Raw genomic sequence first — 16,987 nt, 5'->3', positions numbered from 1 at the left:
ATGGCCCCCGCCCGGCCCCGCACCGCCCGGGCCCTGGCCCTGCTGCTGGCGATCGGCGCCCTCGGTACGTACCGGCCATGGGGATGCGGATGGGAGGGGGCAAGGGGGGGCTGAGCCCCGGCATGGGGCTGGATCCTGCACCGGGGACCTGGTTGGGGTCGGGTCCGACCCCCCGGGGCTTGTCACCTGTAGGAGGGGGGGGGGGGGCGGATCCCAGGCGGCAGCGGGGGGGTCCTCGGTCCCGGGCGGGGGCTGCATTCCTCTGCGGGGGGGGGGGGGGGGGGGTGTCCGCTTGCCCGGGCTCTGTCCTCTTGCAGGGGCTAGATCCCCTTGTAGGGGGCTGGATCCCCTTGTAGGCGGGGGGCTTGATCCTGCTGGAGGGGCTGGATCCCCTTGTATGTATGGGGTGCATCCGCAGGAGCCAGAGGAGGGACTGGCTCCCCTTGCAGGGGCTGGATCCCCTTGTGATTTATGGAGTGCACTTGCAGGAACCAGAGAGGGCTGGATCCCCTCCTCAGGGGACTAGATTCCATTGCGGGGATAGGGGGGAGCTGGATCCCTTTCTAGGGAGGCTGGATACCCTTGCAGTTCGATTGATCCTGCTGCAGGGGCCAGATCCCGTTGAAGGGGATGGATTCGGTTGTGGGTATGGGATGTACTTGCAGGAACCAGAGGAGGGATGGTTCCCTTTGCAGGGGGGGCTGGATCCGTTTGCAGGGGCTTGATCCCGGTAGGGGAAGCTTGAGGGGAGCTGGATCTTGCTGTATATATGGGATGCATGTGCAGGAGCCAGAAAGGGCTGGACCCCTTATGAGGGGTCTGGATTCCATTGCGGGGGGGCTAGATCCTGTTGCAGGGGCTGGATCCCGTTTAGGGGTGGATAGATCCCATTGTGTGTAGTGGGTGCCTATGCAGGAACCAGATGAAGGGTGGACCTAATTGGGAGGATCAGGGGATGGAGGGGTGGATTCCGTTGCAGGGAGCTGGATTCCCTTTTATATGTGTGGGGTGCACTTACAGGAACCAAAGGATGGCTGGATCCCTTGTAGGGGGCTGGATTGCATTGGAGGGGGAGCAAGATCCTGTTGCAAGGGGCAGGATCCCATTGTGGGGGGGCTGGATCCCACGATGTGTATGGGATGTGCATGTGCACATGCAGGAAGTAGAGGAGGGGCTGGATCCCCTTGCAGGGCAGCTGGGGGGCCTGGACCGGGGGCAGCTTGGCTTGGGGAGGGCTGTGTCATTGTAGGGGATGTCACAGAGTTTGGGGGTGATGAATGGGACTGTCATGGGTACGGGGGGACCCACAGAGCTGGGGGCTTCTGCAGGGTTTGTCCCTTTGGTCCCTAGGAGAAGCTGTAAAAGACTTGGGGGCAACCCCCCCTCCCCAGAAGATGTCGTGGTGCTGGGGGGTTGAGGTCGAGCAGGTGGGGACACAACGAGCCCCGCCAAGGGTGTGGGGGGCACCTCTGACACCTCTTCCTCTCCTTGTCCCCCTCCAGCATCTGAGTGGCCCCCCCAAAACGCCAGCGAGGCCGAGGGGCGAGGCTCGCGGTGGGACCCTGTGAGCAGAGACCCCCTGGGGGGGCCCAGCAACAGCTCCAGCGCCGGGGGGGCCGCGGCGGGGCCCCAGCTGGAGCCCCCCGGGGTGGGCGCAGCAGCCACCACGGACGCGGCGGCGGTGCCGGAGGGGTGCGCGGGGTGCGCCGGCGAGGGTGACGCCAGCGCCTTGCCCCCCAGGACCGGCCCGGCGGAGGACGGCCAGGCCGCGGTCACCTGGCCCGGGGACGGGGCCGCGGTGGCGCTCGGCAGCCCCGAGGAGCCGGGGAGCGGCGAGAGGCCCACGCAGGCCTCCCTGCGCAGCCCCGCGGGGCTCGGGGGTCTCACGGCCGCCCCGCCGAGCCCCCCCGGCCCGCAGCTCGCCACCGACTCGGCTGAGTCCGACCTGCTGCTGGTGGCCGCGGGCTCGGCCGCGCCGCGGACCCCGGTGCCCGGTGAGCCCAGCCCCGTGCCGGCAGCCACGGGGGACTCGGGGCGTCCCCCGGAGATCCGGGCGGCCGCATCCAGCCCGGCCCCGGCGCAGGGGGCTCGCGGCTGGACGGATCTGACCTGGCTGCAGGAGACCGTCACCGCCGCCACCCCGCGCCCGGCCGAGCCGCCCGCCGACCGGACAGCCTCGGAGATCATCGACGTCGACTACTACGACCTGTTTGAAGGGGGCGAGGGACTGGGGGGCTTCCCCGGGGGCGGCCGGGGGGCGGCCGGCTCGGCACGGCAGCGGGAGCAGGATGGGGCAGCCACGCCATGGGCCCTCCATGAGCTCTATGACGACTTCACACCCTTCGACGAAGCTGATTTCTACCCGACCACCTCCTTCTATGCCGACGGGGATGAGGAGGATGAGCTGGAGGAGGATGAGGAGGAAGAGGATGAGGAGGAAGATGGGGGGCTGGAGGACGAGAATGGATACCGGCCGCCCGCCTCAGCCGTGCCCGGTGCCCAGCCGGTGCCACGGGACCCCCGACCCACCGGCCGCCGTGACATGGCCCCACCACAGCCCTCTGGTGTCCCGGGGGGCAGCCCCACGGCGTGGCCAAGGCCTGGGGAGCAGGGCCAGCCAGAGAACGGCACCGAGTGCCGGAGCGGTTACGTGCGGCACAACAGCTCCTGCCGCTCCGTTTGTGACCTCGTCCCCAGCTACTGCCACAACGGCGGCCAGTGCTACCTGGTGGAGAGCCACGGGGCCTTCTGCCGGTAAGGGACGGGGACCCTGGGGGTCTGTGTGAGTTCTCCATTCCCATACATCCCATTCCTGGGTTCTCCAACTCCATGCGCTCCATCCCTGAGTTCTCTGTCCCTCGTGCACCCCATCCTCAGTCTCTCTATCCCCCAGCGCAGCCCATCCCTGGGCTCCCCATTCCCTTATCCTACCCTTGGCTTTCCAGCCCCCTGCACCCCATCTTTGGTTCTCCATCCTTTTGCATCCCATCCTTGGCTCTCCATTCCTGTATATCCCATCCCTGGGCTCTCCAGCTCCAAGCATCCCATCCCTGTGCTCTCTGTACCCCCTGCACCCCATTCTCAGTCTCTCCATTCACCTGGGCTGCCCATCCCTTGTACCTCATCCTTTGCTCTCCATCCTTGCACATCCCATCCCTGGGCTTTCCACCACCCATACCCCACTGGGCTCTCCAACTCCATGCATTCCATCCCTGAGCTCTCAATCCCCCATGCAACTGATCTGTAGGCTCTCCATCCCGCTGCACCCCATGCTTGTCCTCTCCATCCCCATATAGCCCATCCCCAGAGTCTCCATCTCCATGCACCCCATTCCCACTCTCTCCATCCCCCTGCACCCTGTTCCCAGGCTCTGCCTCTGTACACCCCATCCAGGTCCCTCTGCTCCTGCAGCCTCATCCGCCTGGACACAGAGGGGCTTTCCCTGCCTCCTGAGTGGCGGCTGGGCAGGAATTAGGTCAGGGCCATGCAGGCTCCGGGGCTGCCGCGCTAATCGTCCCCGGCAGATTGCACCCGGGGAGGGCCGACGCTGGCTGTGCCGTACAGCTCAGCACGTGTCGTGTGGCTGGCACCGAGCCCGCCTGCATGGGGGGACACGGGTGTCCCCAGCTGCCCCCACTGGGCAGTTGCCGGGGCTGAGTGGGGCTGGGAAACACGGGTGTGGGGGACGAGCATCGCCCTGTGCAGGCCCCAAGGGGTCACACTCCTCAGGGACCTGTTAATCTCACCTCCCATCAGATGCCCGTAATCTCCCCGGTTACAGATGCCGGTGTCCCCCACCATTTGGGACCCACATTTTGGGGTGGGGGTCCCCTAACCGCCTCCCCTTGCAGGTGCAACACACAGGACTACACGTGGCACAAGGGCACGCGCTGCGAGGCCATTGTCACCGATTTCCAAGTGATGTGCGTGGCCGTGGGCTCGGCCGCCCTCGTGGTGCTGCTGCTCTTCATGCTCACCGTCTTCTTCGCCAAGAAGCTCTACCTGCTCAAGACGGAGAACAGCAAACTGCGCAAGACCAAGTGAGTGCCGTAGGGACACTCTGGCTCCCCTAAAACTGTCCCAAACCGCTGGAGGTGGCACCCCGATAGCTGCAACAGTTGCAGTGGGCTCAGCATCCTGGCTGGATGCGGTCCCATCCCCGTTTCTGTGGGACCCCCTGTGCTGACAGGGACAAGGTGACGGTGGGTGGGAAAGCTGGAAGCTGCCCTGCAGGGACATGGCTTGTGGCTCCTGCTCCATGGTTAATCCTTTAAAGCTGCTCCTGACTGGCACCAGTTAATCTGCTTCACTGGGAGCTGGGGCCACCGGCTGGGCTCACCACAGTGCCCGGGGGCCACTGGAGATGGTCCCCACTGTGTCCCTGGGGACAGGGCTGGGGGCGGGTGGCAGGGCTGGCATGGGGTGGAGGTTTGAGTCATTCCCCACCCACCTGCTTGGAGCCAGGGAGGAGAAGGCCCTGCCCGCCCGCCTGGGTCCCTAATGAGCTGTTAATTAGCGTTTGGAACAGCCAAGTGTAATTAGCAGCAAAGCTCCCTGCCAGCCCATGGGTCTCCCTCTCAGGCCCTGGGACCGTGTGGCTCCTGCCTGCCCTGGGCTGCCCTCACTGCTCCCCTGCCTACATTTGCCTGCACCTTCCCAGAGCTGGGGGCATTTAGCCCCAGACCTCCATGCCTGGGGACATTTAGCCTGCAGACTTCCAGCGCTGGGAGCATTTATCTCCCTCAACACCATGTTCACCACAAAACACAGGGGCACAGGGGGTGCTTGGTGGCATCCCCGGTCTCACCATTGTACTCTCCCCACGGCAGATACCGCACCCCGTCCGAGCTGCACAACGACAACTTCTCCCTCTCCACCATCGCCGAGGGCTCCCACCCAAATGTAAGGAGGCTTCTTGGCACCGCCCCCTCCTACCCTTGTCCATCTGTCCAGTGATGTCTTCTCTGTCCCCTCCATCCATGGTCCTGGCACTTCCTGGGTGACGGCATCACCACCGGATCCCTCTGCACCCTCCTGTCCCCATCCTGCCATGGCCACCACTCCCTCCCTTCACTTCCAGGTCCTGCAGCGCCACATCCTGCCCCAAATACCCAAACCGGCCCCAAGCCAGGCTGGGGGTCGCTGTCACCCCCCTGTCCCCCTGCCTCATCCCCTTCCCTCCAAGTTCCTGGTGGCTTTGGCTCTGTGTGTGGGGTGGCTGTGCCAGTGTTTTCAGGGAGGAGACAGCCAGTGCGATATGGCTCTGTCAGACCATGCTCCCTGGCTGTGCCATCACTGGGGCAGGGCTGGCTGATGACAGCCAGATGACAGCGGTGGGTGATGCTGGAGGATGGAATGCTCTGGGATGCTGCTGGCTTGGTCAGGATGCAGCTGCCGGCATTCCCGGGGCTGCCCTTCCAACCTCCTGTCTTTCAAATTGAAACAGAGAGAAGCGAAGGGCTTTGCCAAGCAGGAGCCGGAGGAGGAGCGTAGGTCCCTTTAGCCTTTGCCTTAGCCCACCCACCGCCAGTTCTCCCTGTCTTTCGACTGCCTTTAGCAGCCATAGCGTCTGCCACTGGCCAACCTGGCAGGAGGCTCCCGGAGCTGGCTCACTCCCTGCTGCAGAGTGGATGAACCTTGGGATGAATTCAGTACCAGCCCACAACATCTCACTGGGCTCTGACCCATCCCTTGTCCCCTCCAGGATGTGGAGGGCTTGGTCCTGCAGTGACACACGTACCTGGGATGCAGCACACTGAGGATGTGGAGGGGACAGCGGGGTCAACACCCTGGGAAAGAGGTTTTTGGGGACACGCAGTGCAATCCCTCTGCTGGGCAATGGAGCTTGGTGCTCACCCCATGGGATTTGTCCTGGTGCCAATGGCACAAGCCTCGGACTGACAAGGCGCCTCTCATAGCATCACTGCATAGAAGGTGGAGACTTCCATCCTCATATGACCATGGCTGCATGACACTGGCCCTTGGGTGTCTCCCTCCGTCCGCCACTTGCCAGGCAGCACTGGGAGCACCGTAAACCACTACAATGCCAGCAGGTGCCTCACCACCATGGCTCATCCTGTCCTCACAGCCCACCATGCCATAGCTCATCCCACGCCGCCAGCACTGACGGTGATGCCGGGACTGTCCAGGAACAGACATTACCCAACACAGCTGGAGTTTGGCCCCGGTGCCAGCAGTGCGGCTCTCCCCATAGATGTGGGACAAACTCTGGGCACAGCCCAGCCGTGGAGGAAGATGCTTCTGGCAGCTGTGGGGGGACATTGGGAAGAGGCATCTATCGGGAAGAGGTGGATCTGGCCAGTGGCATGGTGGGGCCAGCTGTACATTAACTGCAATAAATCCAACCCGTTGGGCCTCCTGCCAAGCGCCGCTCACTCAGGGAGTTGCTGATTCTGGGGATGATGAGATGAGCTAAGCTTGAAATGGGAAGAGAAATTGGGTGGTGGGGGTGGCTGGAAAGGTGATGGATAGGGTGGCTCTTGTGGCCAGCATGGCTCTTGAGTAGCTTTGGATGCTGGAGGCCCCATGGTGGGGAATCTGTGGTGGGGATTGGCAGTGAGTCACCGGTGTTCAAGGCCAGGTTGGATGGGGCTTGAAGCAGCCTGGTCTAGTGGAAGGTGTCCCTGCCCATGGCAGCGGGGTGGAACTGGATGAGTTTTAAGGTCCTTTCCAACCCAAACCAGTCTGATTCTATCATTCCACGACCTTCTCCCTCCATGCTGTGAGCTCTACACTCCCCAGATATGCATTGCATGGGGTTGCATTTTGACTCACCTTTGGGCAGCCCTGCCTGCTGCCAGGGGCTGCCTACAAGGAAGCAAAGCCCCGGCTGGGATGCCAGTGGGGACATCAGTGCCTTCACCCAGTTCTCATTGCCAGACACCCTCCATTGCAGCAGTGTCCCCCATGTCATGATCATCTCCTGACCCCTCCATCTCTCCTGGCAGGATGACCCCAGTGCTCCCCACAAGCTGCAGGACTCCCTGAAGTCCTGCCTGAAGGACGAGGAGCCATTTAACATCCACAACTCAACGTCGCCCAAGCATGACGGCAGCAGCTGCAAAGGGGAGCAGGACAGCAGCGAGCTCAACTGCCTGCAGAACAACCTGACGTGAGCAGGGCAGGAGAAGGAGAAGGCGAGAGCGGGAGCCAGCCCTCCCGTCCCCTGCTGTACACATCTCCTGCCTCCTCCCTGTCTGGTATCTCCCGTCTGGTATCATTTTCCCGCTCCGTGGCATGCTTTGATGTGTTTTGTACAGAGGAAAACAGAAATTAATTAATAATAATAATAATAACAAAGCCAAAGGCTGCACATGGCCTTTGGCCGCGTCGTGGGGGTGTTTGGTTCGTGCTCCGTGTATCTCGCTTGGGTTAGTTCAGCGCTGTGATTTCTAAACCTTTGCTGTCCTGCAACTGACTTTTTTTGTACTTTGCCCCACTTTTTTTGAAATACAAGTAAAAACAACAACAAAAAAAAAAAGGGAAGGAAGATCTTGAAATAAACCATTTTTTTTTAAAGTTAAGCCTCTTGCCAGTGATCTCCTGACACAAGACCCCGCATCTCCTCACTCCCTGCTTCCCAAGGGTCCCATCTGAGCATCACCCAGGGGGAATGGCGGGTGCCTGGTCCCCCCTCCTTGACCTTCCCAGCTTTGCTGGGCTAGGGGTGCAATGCATCCCACCAGAGTGGGATCCCTCTGGGTTGCTGCCATCCCAGACATGCTTGGGGACCCCCTGGGATGTTTGACGGAGGTGCCTGGGCTGCTCCTTGCTCCCAGGAGCTGCTCCATCCCCATCCCAATCATGGGATGGGTGCACACAGGGTGAAGCTGTCACTGGCACCATCCTCACAGCCGCCTCCTTGCAATGGAGCAGCTCAGGATGTCAGTGGGATTTTGGGCTCTGCAGCCAAAACACCCCAAGGTTGTCACCTCCCCAGCTCCTTGTTCCCATCTGCTCAGAGAAGAAACTGGCACTGCTGTCCCAGCAGCTTTGGCAACATTGGCCTTGCTTCTGCTGGTGTAAATGAGAAGCAGCCCCCTGCCCCCATTGCCTTCACCCTGCCTTGGGACTGAGCATGGAGGGGGGTCTCTGCCCAGGGCACCCCAGCACTCCCACTGCCCTCCCCTCTGGCCGCAGCTCCATCTCACTTTCCACAAGAGCCAATTTCTTCCGGAGACGGATTCAACCACAAGCCAAAACCCACAGCTCCTCTGGAGAGAGGAAATGAAGCAATTAATCAACATGCAATATTAAGCGTGCCACACGTTAGGGATGCAGCCAACGATCTTCCTGGGGCAGGTAGGAGCTAAAGCCACAGCTCAGCATGTTTTAGATGCTTTCTGTGGGCTGCTAAATGATTAATTTTCAGCTCATTCAGGGACATTAAAGACTAAGGGATGGTCGTGGGGGCCAGCAGATGATCCTGGGGGTCACACAAAGTGGAGTAAGCAGCTGACCAGCACCACTGGACCTTTGGTTTGAGCAATTCTCCTTCCAGCATGGAGCTGTATGACAGGTAAATCCATGGATAAAGCACCTGGGCAGCACAGACACAGCAGCAAAAGATGGCTGGAGCCAAGCCTGAGCAGAGAGTCATGTGCTGGGGAGCAGGAACCCTGCTGAGTGGAGAAGAGATGCTGATGCCCAAGAAAGCCTCATGGAAGAGCAGGCAGTCCTGGCACGGACAGAGGCTGAGCTTTCTGTGGGCCTGGGTAGGATGGGAAGGAAGCAGGAGTGGGATGAGGGTTGCTGTGACAGGAAGGAGAGGACCCATGCTTTTGTATCAAGAACGAGGGGAGAAGAAATGGTTACGGCCATGTGTAAGGAAGGGGATGTTGGAGGGCACTGGGAATGACATGGGGTTGTGGGTGAGAAATATCTGGGGGGAAGAGGAGGGAAGGGGCACTGTGGGGATAGGGGAGGCCACCTTGCTTCTCCAGCTGCCCTTGGAGGGATTCGGAAACCGCAGCCAAGGAGTGAGACCAACTGGCAAACGCGTGGCTGCATGGTGGGCTCTGGAAACCATCTCCTCCTTGCTGGGATCCTTCCTCATGGTGGTCGCGGGTCCAGCAGGATGCTGTCTGTGGAGAGAAGAAAATCTTTTTTGAAGGGAAGAAGCAATCAGCATAATGCTGCTGTCTTGATCAGACAGAGAAACCTCATGCCTGTTTTGCTGGCCAGAAGCCGGCAGGTCTCCTGCCTGGAGATGGGATCACCCCTTTGGATGATTTGGAGGGATGGAGCAGCCATCCCTGCCATGCTCTTTCTTCTGCTTGGAGGTGAGGCACAGCCTATCCATCCCAGCACAGCCCATCCATCTAGGATCTGCCCTGGCTCGACACAGAGGTGCCCACCTTGGGAGCCTCCCAGATAAGCAAAGTGGCAATGGGGGGTGCCTGTCCTTGGCCACTGATATTTCATCCTTCCAGATGAGCCCAGCACATGGCTGAGGTGTAGTGGGCAGTAGGGGACAGCTTCTCCACAAAGCTGTGGTGGTAACTCCTCAGGGATAACCCCTTGTTTAAGAGCAGGAACAGGTGGAACCAAGGAATCAAGGAGATGGGTGTTACCCTCAGCACTCTCATCTGCACCTACTCACCCATACAGGCTGCAGGGACTGATGTGGATTGAGGGCAAAATCGGGTCACAAGGATTTAAGCAGGTGTAAGGATGCTCCTGGTCAAAACACACACATTAATAGAGCTGAGGGTGTTTATTCACCCTGTCCTTCTGCTACAGGGTATCAGTCTGACCCCCATAATTCCCCTCCTTGCTGTTCCCCCTGCTTTGGACCCTACTCACCTACCTGGTGCGCTCCTGCTTCCCGCATGAAGACACAGCTTCTGTCCCCCATCTCACTCCAGCTCCCCATGAGCCCCAGAGCCCCTTCTCACCCTGGGGCCAGCATTCCTCGCTGTGCCTCCGTTTCCCCCCTGGGTGACAGCATGTTCCCAGCCCTCAGGCTCTCCTCCTGCTCCGGCTTTGCCAGAACACTAAGGGAAGGAGGAGCATGGTTTGCACACGCGGGTGCATTGGGGTTACCAGAGGGGCCAGGCTCCCTGTCAGCACGTCGTCTAACACAGGGAGAGCAGAAGGGACAGCAAAGTGCATCCACTGTGTGCCATGTGCCGGTCACCAGAGCTGATTTCATGGACCCTGTGGAGGAATTTGCTTCCCAGCCAGCAAAGCAGCACATGGTATTTTAATCAAAAGCCTAATCACTGTGAAACGGTGGGGTTGCAGACAGCTATTAAATTTAAATGCTTGGTTAGTTTGCAGGGAGGGGAGGTGGCCTTTTGTGGCTGGGCAAGGGCTGGCACAGGACGTGGGGTGCAAAGGGATGGGAATTGGCGGCGGCACCGGGTCTGTCCTCCTCGCTCTGTCGTCCTCTTTTCTCTTGCAGACACATAACAGGATTAGAGCCGCGACCCCGAGACAAGGCGCCTTTCTTCCTCTTGATGAGCTCCGGCTGCCTGGAACAAAATAGCCGGAGTCCCAGTTCACCGGTCGAGCCCTGGCCGGCAGAGAGAAGGAGGGAGAAGGGGTCGAAACGGCAGCTCTGTGGTCCTGGCAGGCTGCGTGCACCCCAAGCGGTCTCAACACCCCTGGGGCAGGATGCTGCTTCTTTGGGACCCATCCTTCCCATTCCCAAACCTGTGGGTTTGGCTGTCCTTCCCTGAGCTGCTGGGAGCTTTCCCTGGGAGCAGGAGCTGGGGGTTTGTTTCATACCTGGAGCTGGTGAGGTGGGATCTCTGTGCCCACGTCCTCTCCAGCACCATCTCTTTGCTGGCTTGCGTTTACACACATCAAGCAGCTAGGCTGCCTCCTGGCTTGCAGGAGCTTTCACCTGGTGTTTGCATAGCTTAGAAAGCATCATGAGTATTCTGTGACAGGAAATAGCAATTACTCCATTATTCTCATTCTCATTGTAACAGGGAGCGAATCCAGTATTAAACTGACCCTGCGCTGGATTTTAAAGAGAGGAGAAAAGCAAAATCCTCTTAGCTTCATAAACTGTGAAATGCTCAGTGTGGGAAAGAACAGCTGGACATGCATTTGCTGACACTGGAGAAGCTCTGGGGATGGCTTTAGCCATGGCAGCCCCTGTTTGTCACTGCTTTGTGCCACACTGACCAGGACAGACATTGGGTTAACTGGTTCTGCTGAAAGAGGAAGAGAGTAGGGCACAGCCATCGACTGGAGACTGAATTGAAACTTAAAGGCAGGAGGCAAATTGGCCAAGACTGAGTGTGGGGTGACTGAGCTCATAAGCCTCATGAAGGGATGGTAAAGAAAAGGGAAATAAAGAGAAAGGACCCTGAGGCACTTTGAGAATGGGTAAGTAAGATCTCATGGGAGGCACATTTAAAGGTGAAAGGAGCCGAGGAAACGGGCGGTTCTTCAAAGCAATGGTGCAAACAACACACATACAAGCCAATCCAGTAGGAAACGTAGTAGGAACCAGCTTGGCTCCGTCTCAAGCTCTTCACTGACCTCAGGCTCAAGAGAAAAAAATAACATTTATAGAAAGTGGGAACTAGGTCAAATTACTAAGGACAGTTGTAAGAGTAGCATAAGCATGTGGGGAAACATCAGAAAGGCCAAAGCACAAATTGAGATGGAAATAGTGAGCATCATTCTTCAAGTGGAAGAAGAAAAGACTACAGGAGGAGAATGAGCAAGAGAGTGTTGGTGCAGATCCTGAGAAGAAGGATGGCTGCTGACACAGGCTGAGAACTCAAGGGTTTCACTGCTTATTTTTTTTTCTGAAACCAGTCTTTAAAAAGATCAACTGCAAGCAGCTGCCTACCACAATGAGTAAGATTTTGTGCTCTCCACTGGGAGAGTGTTAACTGCAGTAAATAGCGTTCCCAGACTGGGTGGGTGTTTTCTGAACTTCATCCTATGGTACTTAGAAAACCAGCTCAGGCCACCTCAGGCCTATTAGGTAGCACAAGGGATGGATAAGGTTTTACAAGCCCAGCTCCAGTTTGGGGCAAGCCACTTCAGGAAAGATGCAGCCCACAGGAGAAGGTGCAGGGGAGGCAAGAAGATGAGAGATCCAGAAAAGACAGCCTCTGTGGGGTAAGCAGTGTAGAGAACTGACGACTAAGGGAGCCATGAGAAGAGTCTCAAAGGGTGTAAAGGGCTTCTTCAAAAAGGCTGGGGAGAACCAAGGTCTGTGGTGGAATGCCAGAAGACACCCAAAAATAGGGTGAATGTCAAATAATGAACTTCATTTGCCAGAAAAGATAGTTTGGAGAGACATCAGGAAGTATTTCCTACCTGTGATGAAAAAGAACCATAGGACAGATTGCAGGGGAGAACGGGCAGCTCTCCTTGTAGAGGTCACCAAGAGCAGATCAGATCCATCTCAGGCTGGCAAGAACTGCTGATTCCCACATGGTGAGGCACTGGGAGTGCTGATCCCCCACACCTCACTTACCTCTGGTTTCTGCCATTCCGTGTCTTCCAGGTACCACTTCTTTGCATGGACAGAGGTGGGGCAGAAGGGTAGGCCAAGTCTGGCTTCTCTCTCTGCTACACACTTTACACCCACTTTTTGCTTCTGTCATGCCCCAATATTACTGATTCAGGAATACTGCTTAGATCTACATACACTATTTGCATGTATCAAATGGATTAGAAGTCATTCTGCACAAGCACTTAGGAGTCCTGGTCTTGAATGAAGCTCGCCCTTTGCTGGATGCTACAAAAAGGCAGCATGAAAATATGGTTCTTGCTTTAGAGTGCTCAGGATTTAACTGCAAGGCAGGAGACAGCAGATGGAGACAATCTGTTGGGTAGATGAGTACAAAGAAACAGTGAGACAATACTGACTGGCATGGCAGACAGTGGGGCTTAGCACAAGGTGAGCCAAACTTGCTGGGGTTTTGTGCAAATGCTGGAAAAGAGATTTCAGGAAGGATCTGGGAGAAGATACGGAAATTCTTGCATAGCTTTAGAGCTCTATCTTCTGCATGGTGACTCAGGCCAAGGATACAGATGTGGGGAGAACTGGATCTCTGAAGCTGTCTGTATCATCCTCAGGGTGTTGAGAGGATGTTGTATGTGAGGTATAGGAGAGGGCAGGAAAAAAGGAGCTGTTGGAGAGCGCTGAGTGAGAGTTGGGAGGACAAAAAGGAAGAATTGCAAAGGGCTTATCAGAGGGGCAAGAAGAAAAAGAGGATGGGGCAAAATGAGGCACAGATCAGAAGCGTGAAGGATGAGGTGATGGTGGATTGAAAGGGCAAAGGATCTGGCAGATAGCGGTGTCTTTAGTGAGCCCAACACCTTGCATCTGAGAGAGGAGGACAGTGTTTTCTCTGCCTGCCTTGATCTCATTTTGCTTGCAACCATCCTCAGGATCCCAACAGTTCCCTGTTGCGATGACTTTGCTGCCAGACCCCTGCCGGTTTCAGCACGTTTCCCAGGGATTTTTCAGTCTTTGCTGGAAAAGGCCTGGAGACCCCTCATGGAGAGCCAGAAGGCATTTTGCTTCAAAATGGTAAAGGGAATTTTAAAGGTGACCTGAGAATCGAATCAAAAATCCTCTTCTTTTTTTTTAACTTGCTTTATGGATGCAGTAAATTACTCTTCACAGCCACAGACAATCAGCAAACAAAGCATGGTCAAATGCAGTGAAGTATACTTACGTTTGACATTAGCAGCAAGTGTATAAAGTGGGGGTAATGAGGTGCTGGAAAGAAATGCCAAGAGAGGACGCAGAGTCATTGTTGCTGAGGGTTTCTAAGAACAGGTTGGACAAACAGCTGTCAAGAAAGGTTTCAGTCGAGCTGACTCTGCCTGGCGGCAGGTGTTGCTCTATCTACATGACCTCTCCAGGTCCCTCCAGTCTTATGCTCAGTGATCCTGCGCTGCTTCTGCTCCTTTTCTCATCAGAAATGTCAGGCCTGCTCTTCCATCTCTCTGCCAGAGCTGCTGCCTCTGCCTCTGCAGAACAGGTTTATGAGCTTTGTCTTCTGTTCACTGGGGCTGACAGAATGGTAATTTGTAATAGTGTTCTATGTTTTTAACAGTTGCTACACACACAAGGGGATATCTATGTGCATACAGATACAATCAGGCAAAATATAGCATTTTAAAAGGGAAAGAATAAAAGTCATTGCCCTTTCTATCTATTTTCCCTATTTACCTTATATTTCTTCCTTCCCAGTCATATTAATACCCCATCAAATCTTGCAGGACAATGAATACACAGATGTGAGACTAACTCCACCCTGAACAGTGTATCTGACTTCCTGCAACCAGGGTAAGGAGAAGGCAAAACACACTGATGCTGTTCTGCATTTTAATTCTGTAGGTGTCTTTTAAAGGCAACTCAGGCATCCCAACTGTTTTACCATGTCCTCAGGCATCGAATTTCATATTTATTTTCCCCGTCTCCTCCCTGGTGCTTTGTCCCTACAGCCCAACCCAAACTATTCTATGTTTCTATGATGTGTGGCCTCAGGGAATCACAGAGTAGAGGCTTTGTAAATACCTGTGGGATTCTGTTTCACCAGCAGCACTTTTCCCAACCACTGCCAAACTAAATGAGACGGGAACATGGAAGCCAGCACTTTTATCTCCCTGGTTGCTACTGGGCTATTTTACCCTCTGTGTTTCTGAGATGGTCCCCAAGGAAGATGGTGAGGTGTGCTGGCTGGTGTAATACCTGACCCCCATGGCTGGTTTAATACCTGACCCTCAAGTCCAGCAGGCACAGGGGAGATCTGCTGGCTTCCAAAAGTGTGAGGAGTGCGGCCAAACACAAACACAAGAAGTGATGGTTGAATTTAGCAGCTCACCATAACCCACTTTGGTGTTTGCTGCACATCTGCAAAGCACAGGCAAACAAAAATAAGTCAGATGTTTGCATTGCTAGTGCAACCAAAATAAACCAGTTTCCCCCTAGTTTTCCTATAGAAAAGAGCACTGTTAATGGCAGAGGGGTGAGGAGTGATATTATGGCAGGGTGACATGTCCAAGTAACAGGGTGACACATCCAAGTAATGGTGACAATGGCAGGAGCCATCTCCAGAGAACAGCTCTGCCACACTCTGGGCTCCCCTTTCCGACTGACTGTCACAGGGAGGGACCCGGTGGCTTAGCAATTCTATTCAAAGCCTGTCTCATGCATTTCTTTACAGAAATCCAGCACCTGGTTGAGCTCATCCATTATTCCTTCCAGCTGCTTTTTGCTGTGTCAAGGCCACAGCATTGAGTGGGCTGAATTTATCCCCCGAACACAAGCTGAGTTAAAGGGACAACTTGCCTGTTTCTTTTCTTACCCAGCCATTGACTCGGCCCAACATCTGCTCTCCTATTAACCTTCTCTGGCCTCAAAACACTAATGATCTTTTATGACTCAAAGCATTACTAAAGCAGTTAGCATTCTATCAGCAACAACGGCGTTATGGGAAGACAAGAAAACCCTCCCACTTTGGTATGCTCCTTTTGCTGTGGTGTAATTTGATTTGCGCATTAAAATCCAAAGGGATGGGAATATCCCAGAAAGCTCAGCAATAAGTAACGCAGGCATCTCTGTCACCAGAAAGGGATAATCAAAGGAGCTAAATCAAAGTGCCTTCTTCTTAAAAATCATTTTTCATGCACCCCCATCGAGAAGCCAAGTGCTTTTAGTTAACTTTCCCTGCAGTGCTTTTGGCAATTACCTCAAATACTGCAAGATTAATTGTTTTGATTGATTCAGTTGGGTTTTTTTTCTTACCCTCGGTCATGAATTGCTTTTTACCCACTGGTATGACATAGCATTGGAGCTTAATTGTAAGTAGCATTGTTACCTATGGATGTCATATGGCTCCACTATGCAATACTTACAAGGTTTGCTGCATTGTAAATACTGCAAATAAGCATGAAGCAGATGGGAGGGAAGGGGCAACTGTTCTAGCGGCTTAATTCTCACTGCCTTCACTCAGTAACAAGTCATGAAATGTGAGAAGGAATATATTAAGAAGGACAAGAGGTGTTTTGAGAGATGCAGCTGTACTTTGCATGTGGTTTTGGTCCCCTTCCCACTGCAAAGAGAAAAAGAGAGGATTTCACTTTTCATTTACAAGGCGTTTAGGGCTCTGCGGCTCCTGAAGGAACTAGAAGAAAAGTGCTATAGAGGGAGAAATGTGAGAGTGCAGACAAAAGGTGGCCTTAAAATGGCATATTTGCTAGCACACAGATGCAGCCTGATGGGGAGCTCCCAGGTAGGAACATCTCCAGGCTCTTCTCTGACTGTGAACTCCCTTTGCTGACATCTCTGCTGCAGAATGGGGCTCTGCAGACAAACCATGGGAACTAGGAGGCCAGGAGCCAAACTATTTCAAAGAGTGGCAAAGGAATTAAGGCTCTGGCTGCACCAACACAGAGCGGGGACTCAGCTGGTTACTGGACTCCCTGAGACCAGACCCAGGTTCCCAGCTCTGTGAAAGGGTAGGAAAACAAAAGCAAAGTGATTTGGACTTTTAAAGAAGCTTTCAGCTAAAGCTTTTACAGAAATGAAGCCATCAAAGGGTAAGAGAGGAAGTCCTTTCACAGCTAAATAACTGGTTAAAAGACAGGAAGCAAAGGACTTCTTGAGGAAGAGAAATTACAGATGGGATATCCCAGGGACTGCGCTGGGACCTGGCTGAGACAGCATATTCCTAAATCCTCTGAAGAAGGGATGGAGGATAGGATAGTAGATTTTACAGATCATACACATACAAATATTGGAAATAAAGAGGGAAGAACACCTGCAATGGCTCAACCAAATATTCATACAGCCCACTGCCTTTTGTACAACAGTTATCTTAACCAGAGCGTGAGGGAAGAACAAGGCTAAGGCAAGCAGTTGTGTCCCCACAGCTCTTCTCCCAGGCCCCAGTACTTTGTAGCTCAAGGACTTCCAAGTCAGTGGTTACTGGTAGGAGGTTACTTCCTCCTCCCCTCAGGAGATCTCTCTGCCACG

The 16,987-nt window shown here is 55.2% G+C and overlaps 1 protein-coding gene across 1 annotated transcript; it reads left to right on the top strand.

Annotated features, from left to right (window-relative positions):
* On the top strand, positions 1-7,136 carry CSPG5 (chondroitin sulfate proteoglycan 5; the record flags this gene model as incomplete). Its single annotated transcript, XM_080611820.1, has 5 exons — positions 1-64; positions 1,503-2,754; positions 3,852-4,040; positions 4,830-4,902; positions 6,969-7,136. The coding sequence occupies 5 exons, from the start codon at positions 1-3 to the stop codon at positions 7,134-7,136; spliced, it is 1,746 nt and encodes a 581-aa protein (XP_080467946.1).
* Positions 7,137-16,987: the final 9,851 nt, after the last annotated feature.

This window comes from Psittacula echo (genome assembly GCF_963264785.1).
Source record: "Psittacula echo genome assembly, chromosome: 2".
Lineage (NCBI taxonomy): Eukaryota > Metazoa > Chordata > Aves > Psittaciformes > Psittacidae > Psittacula > Psittacula echo.
The sequence above is the reverse complement of the archived record's forward strand: the minus strand, read 5'-3'. Positions and strand labels throughout refer to the sequence as shown.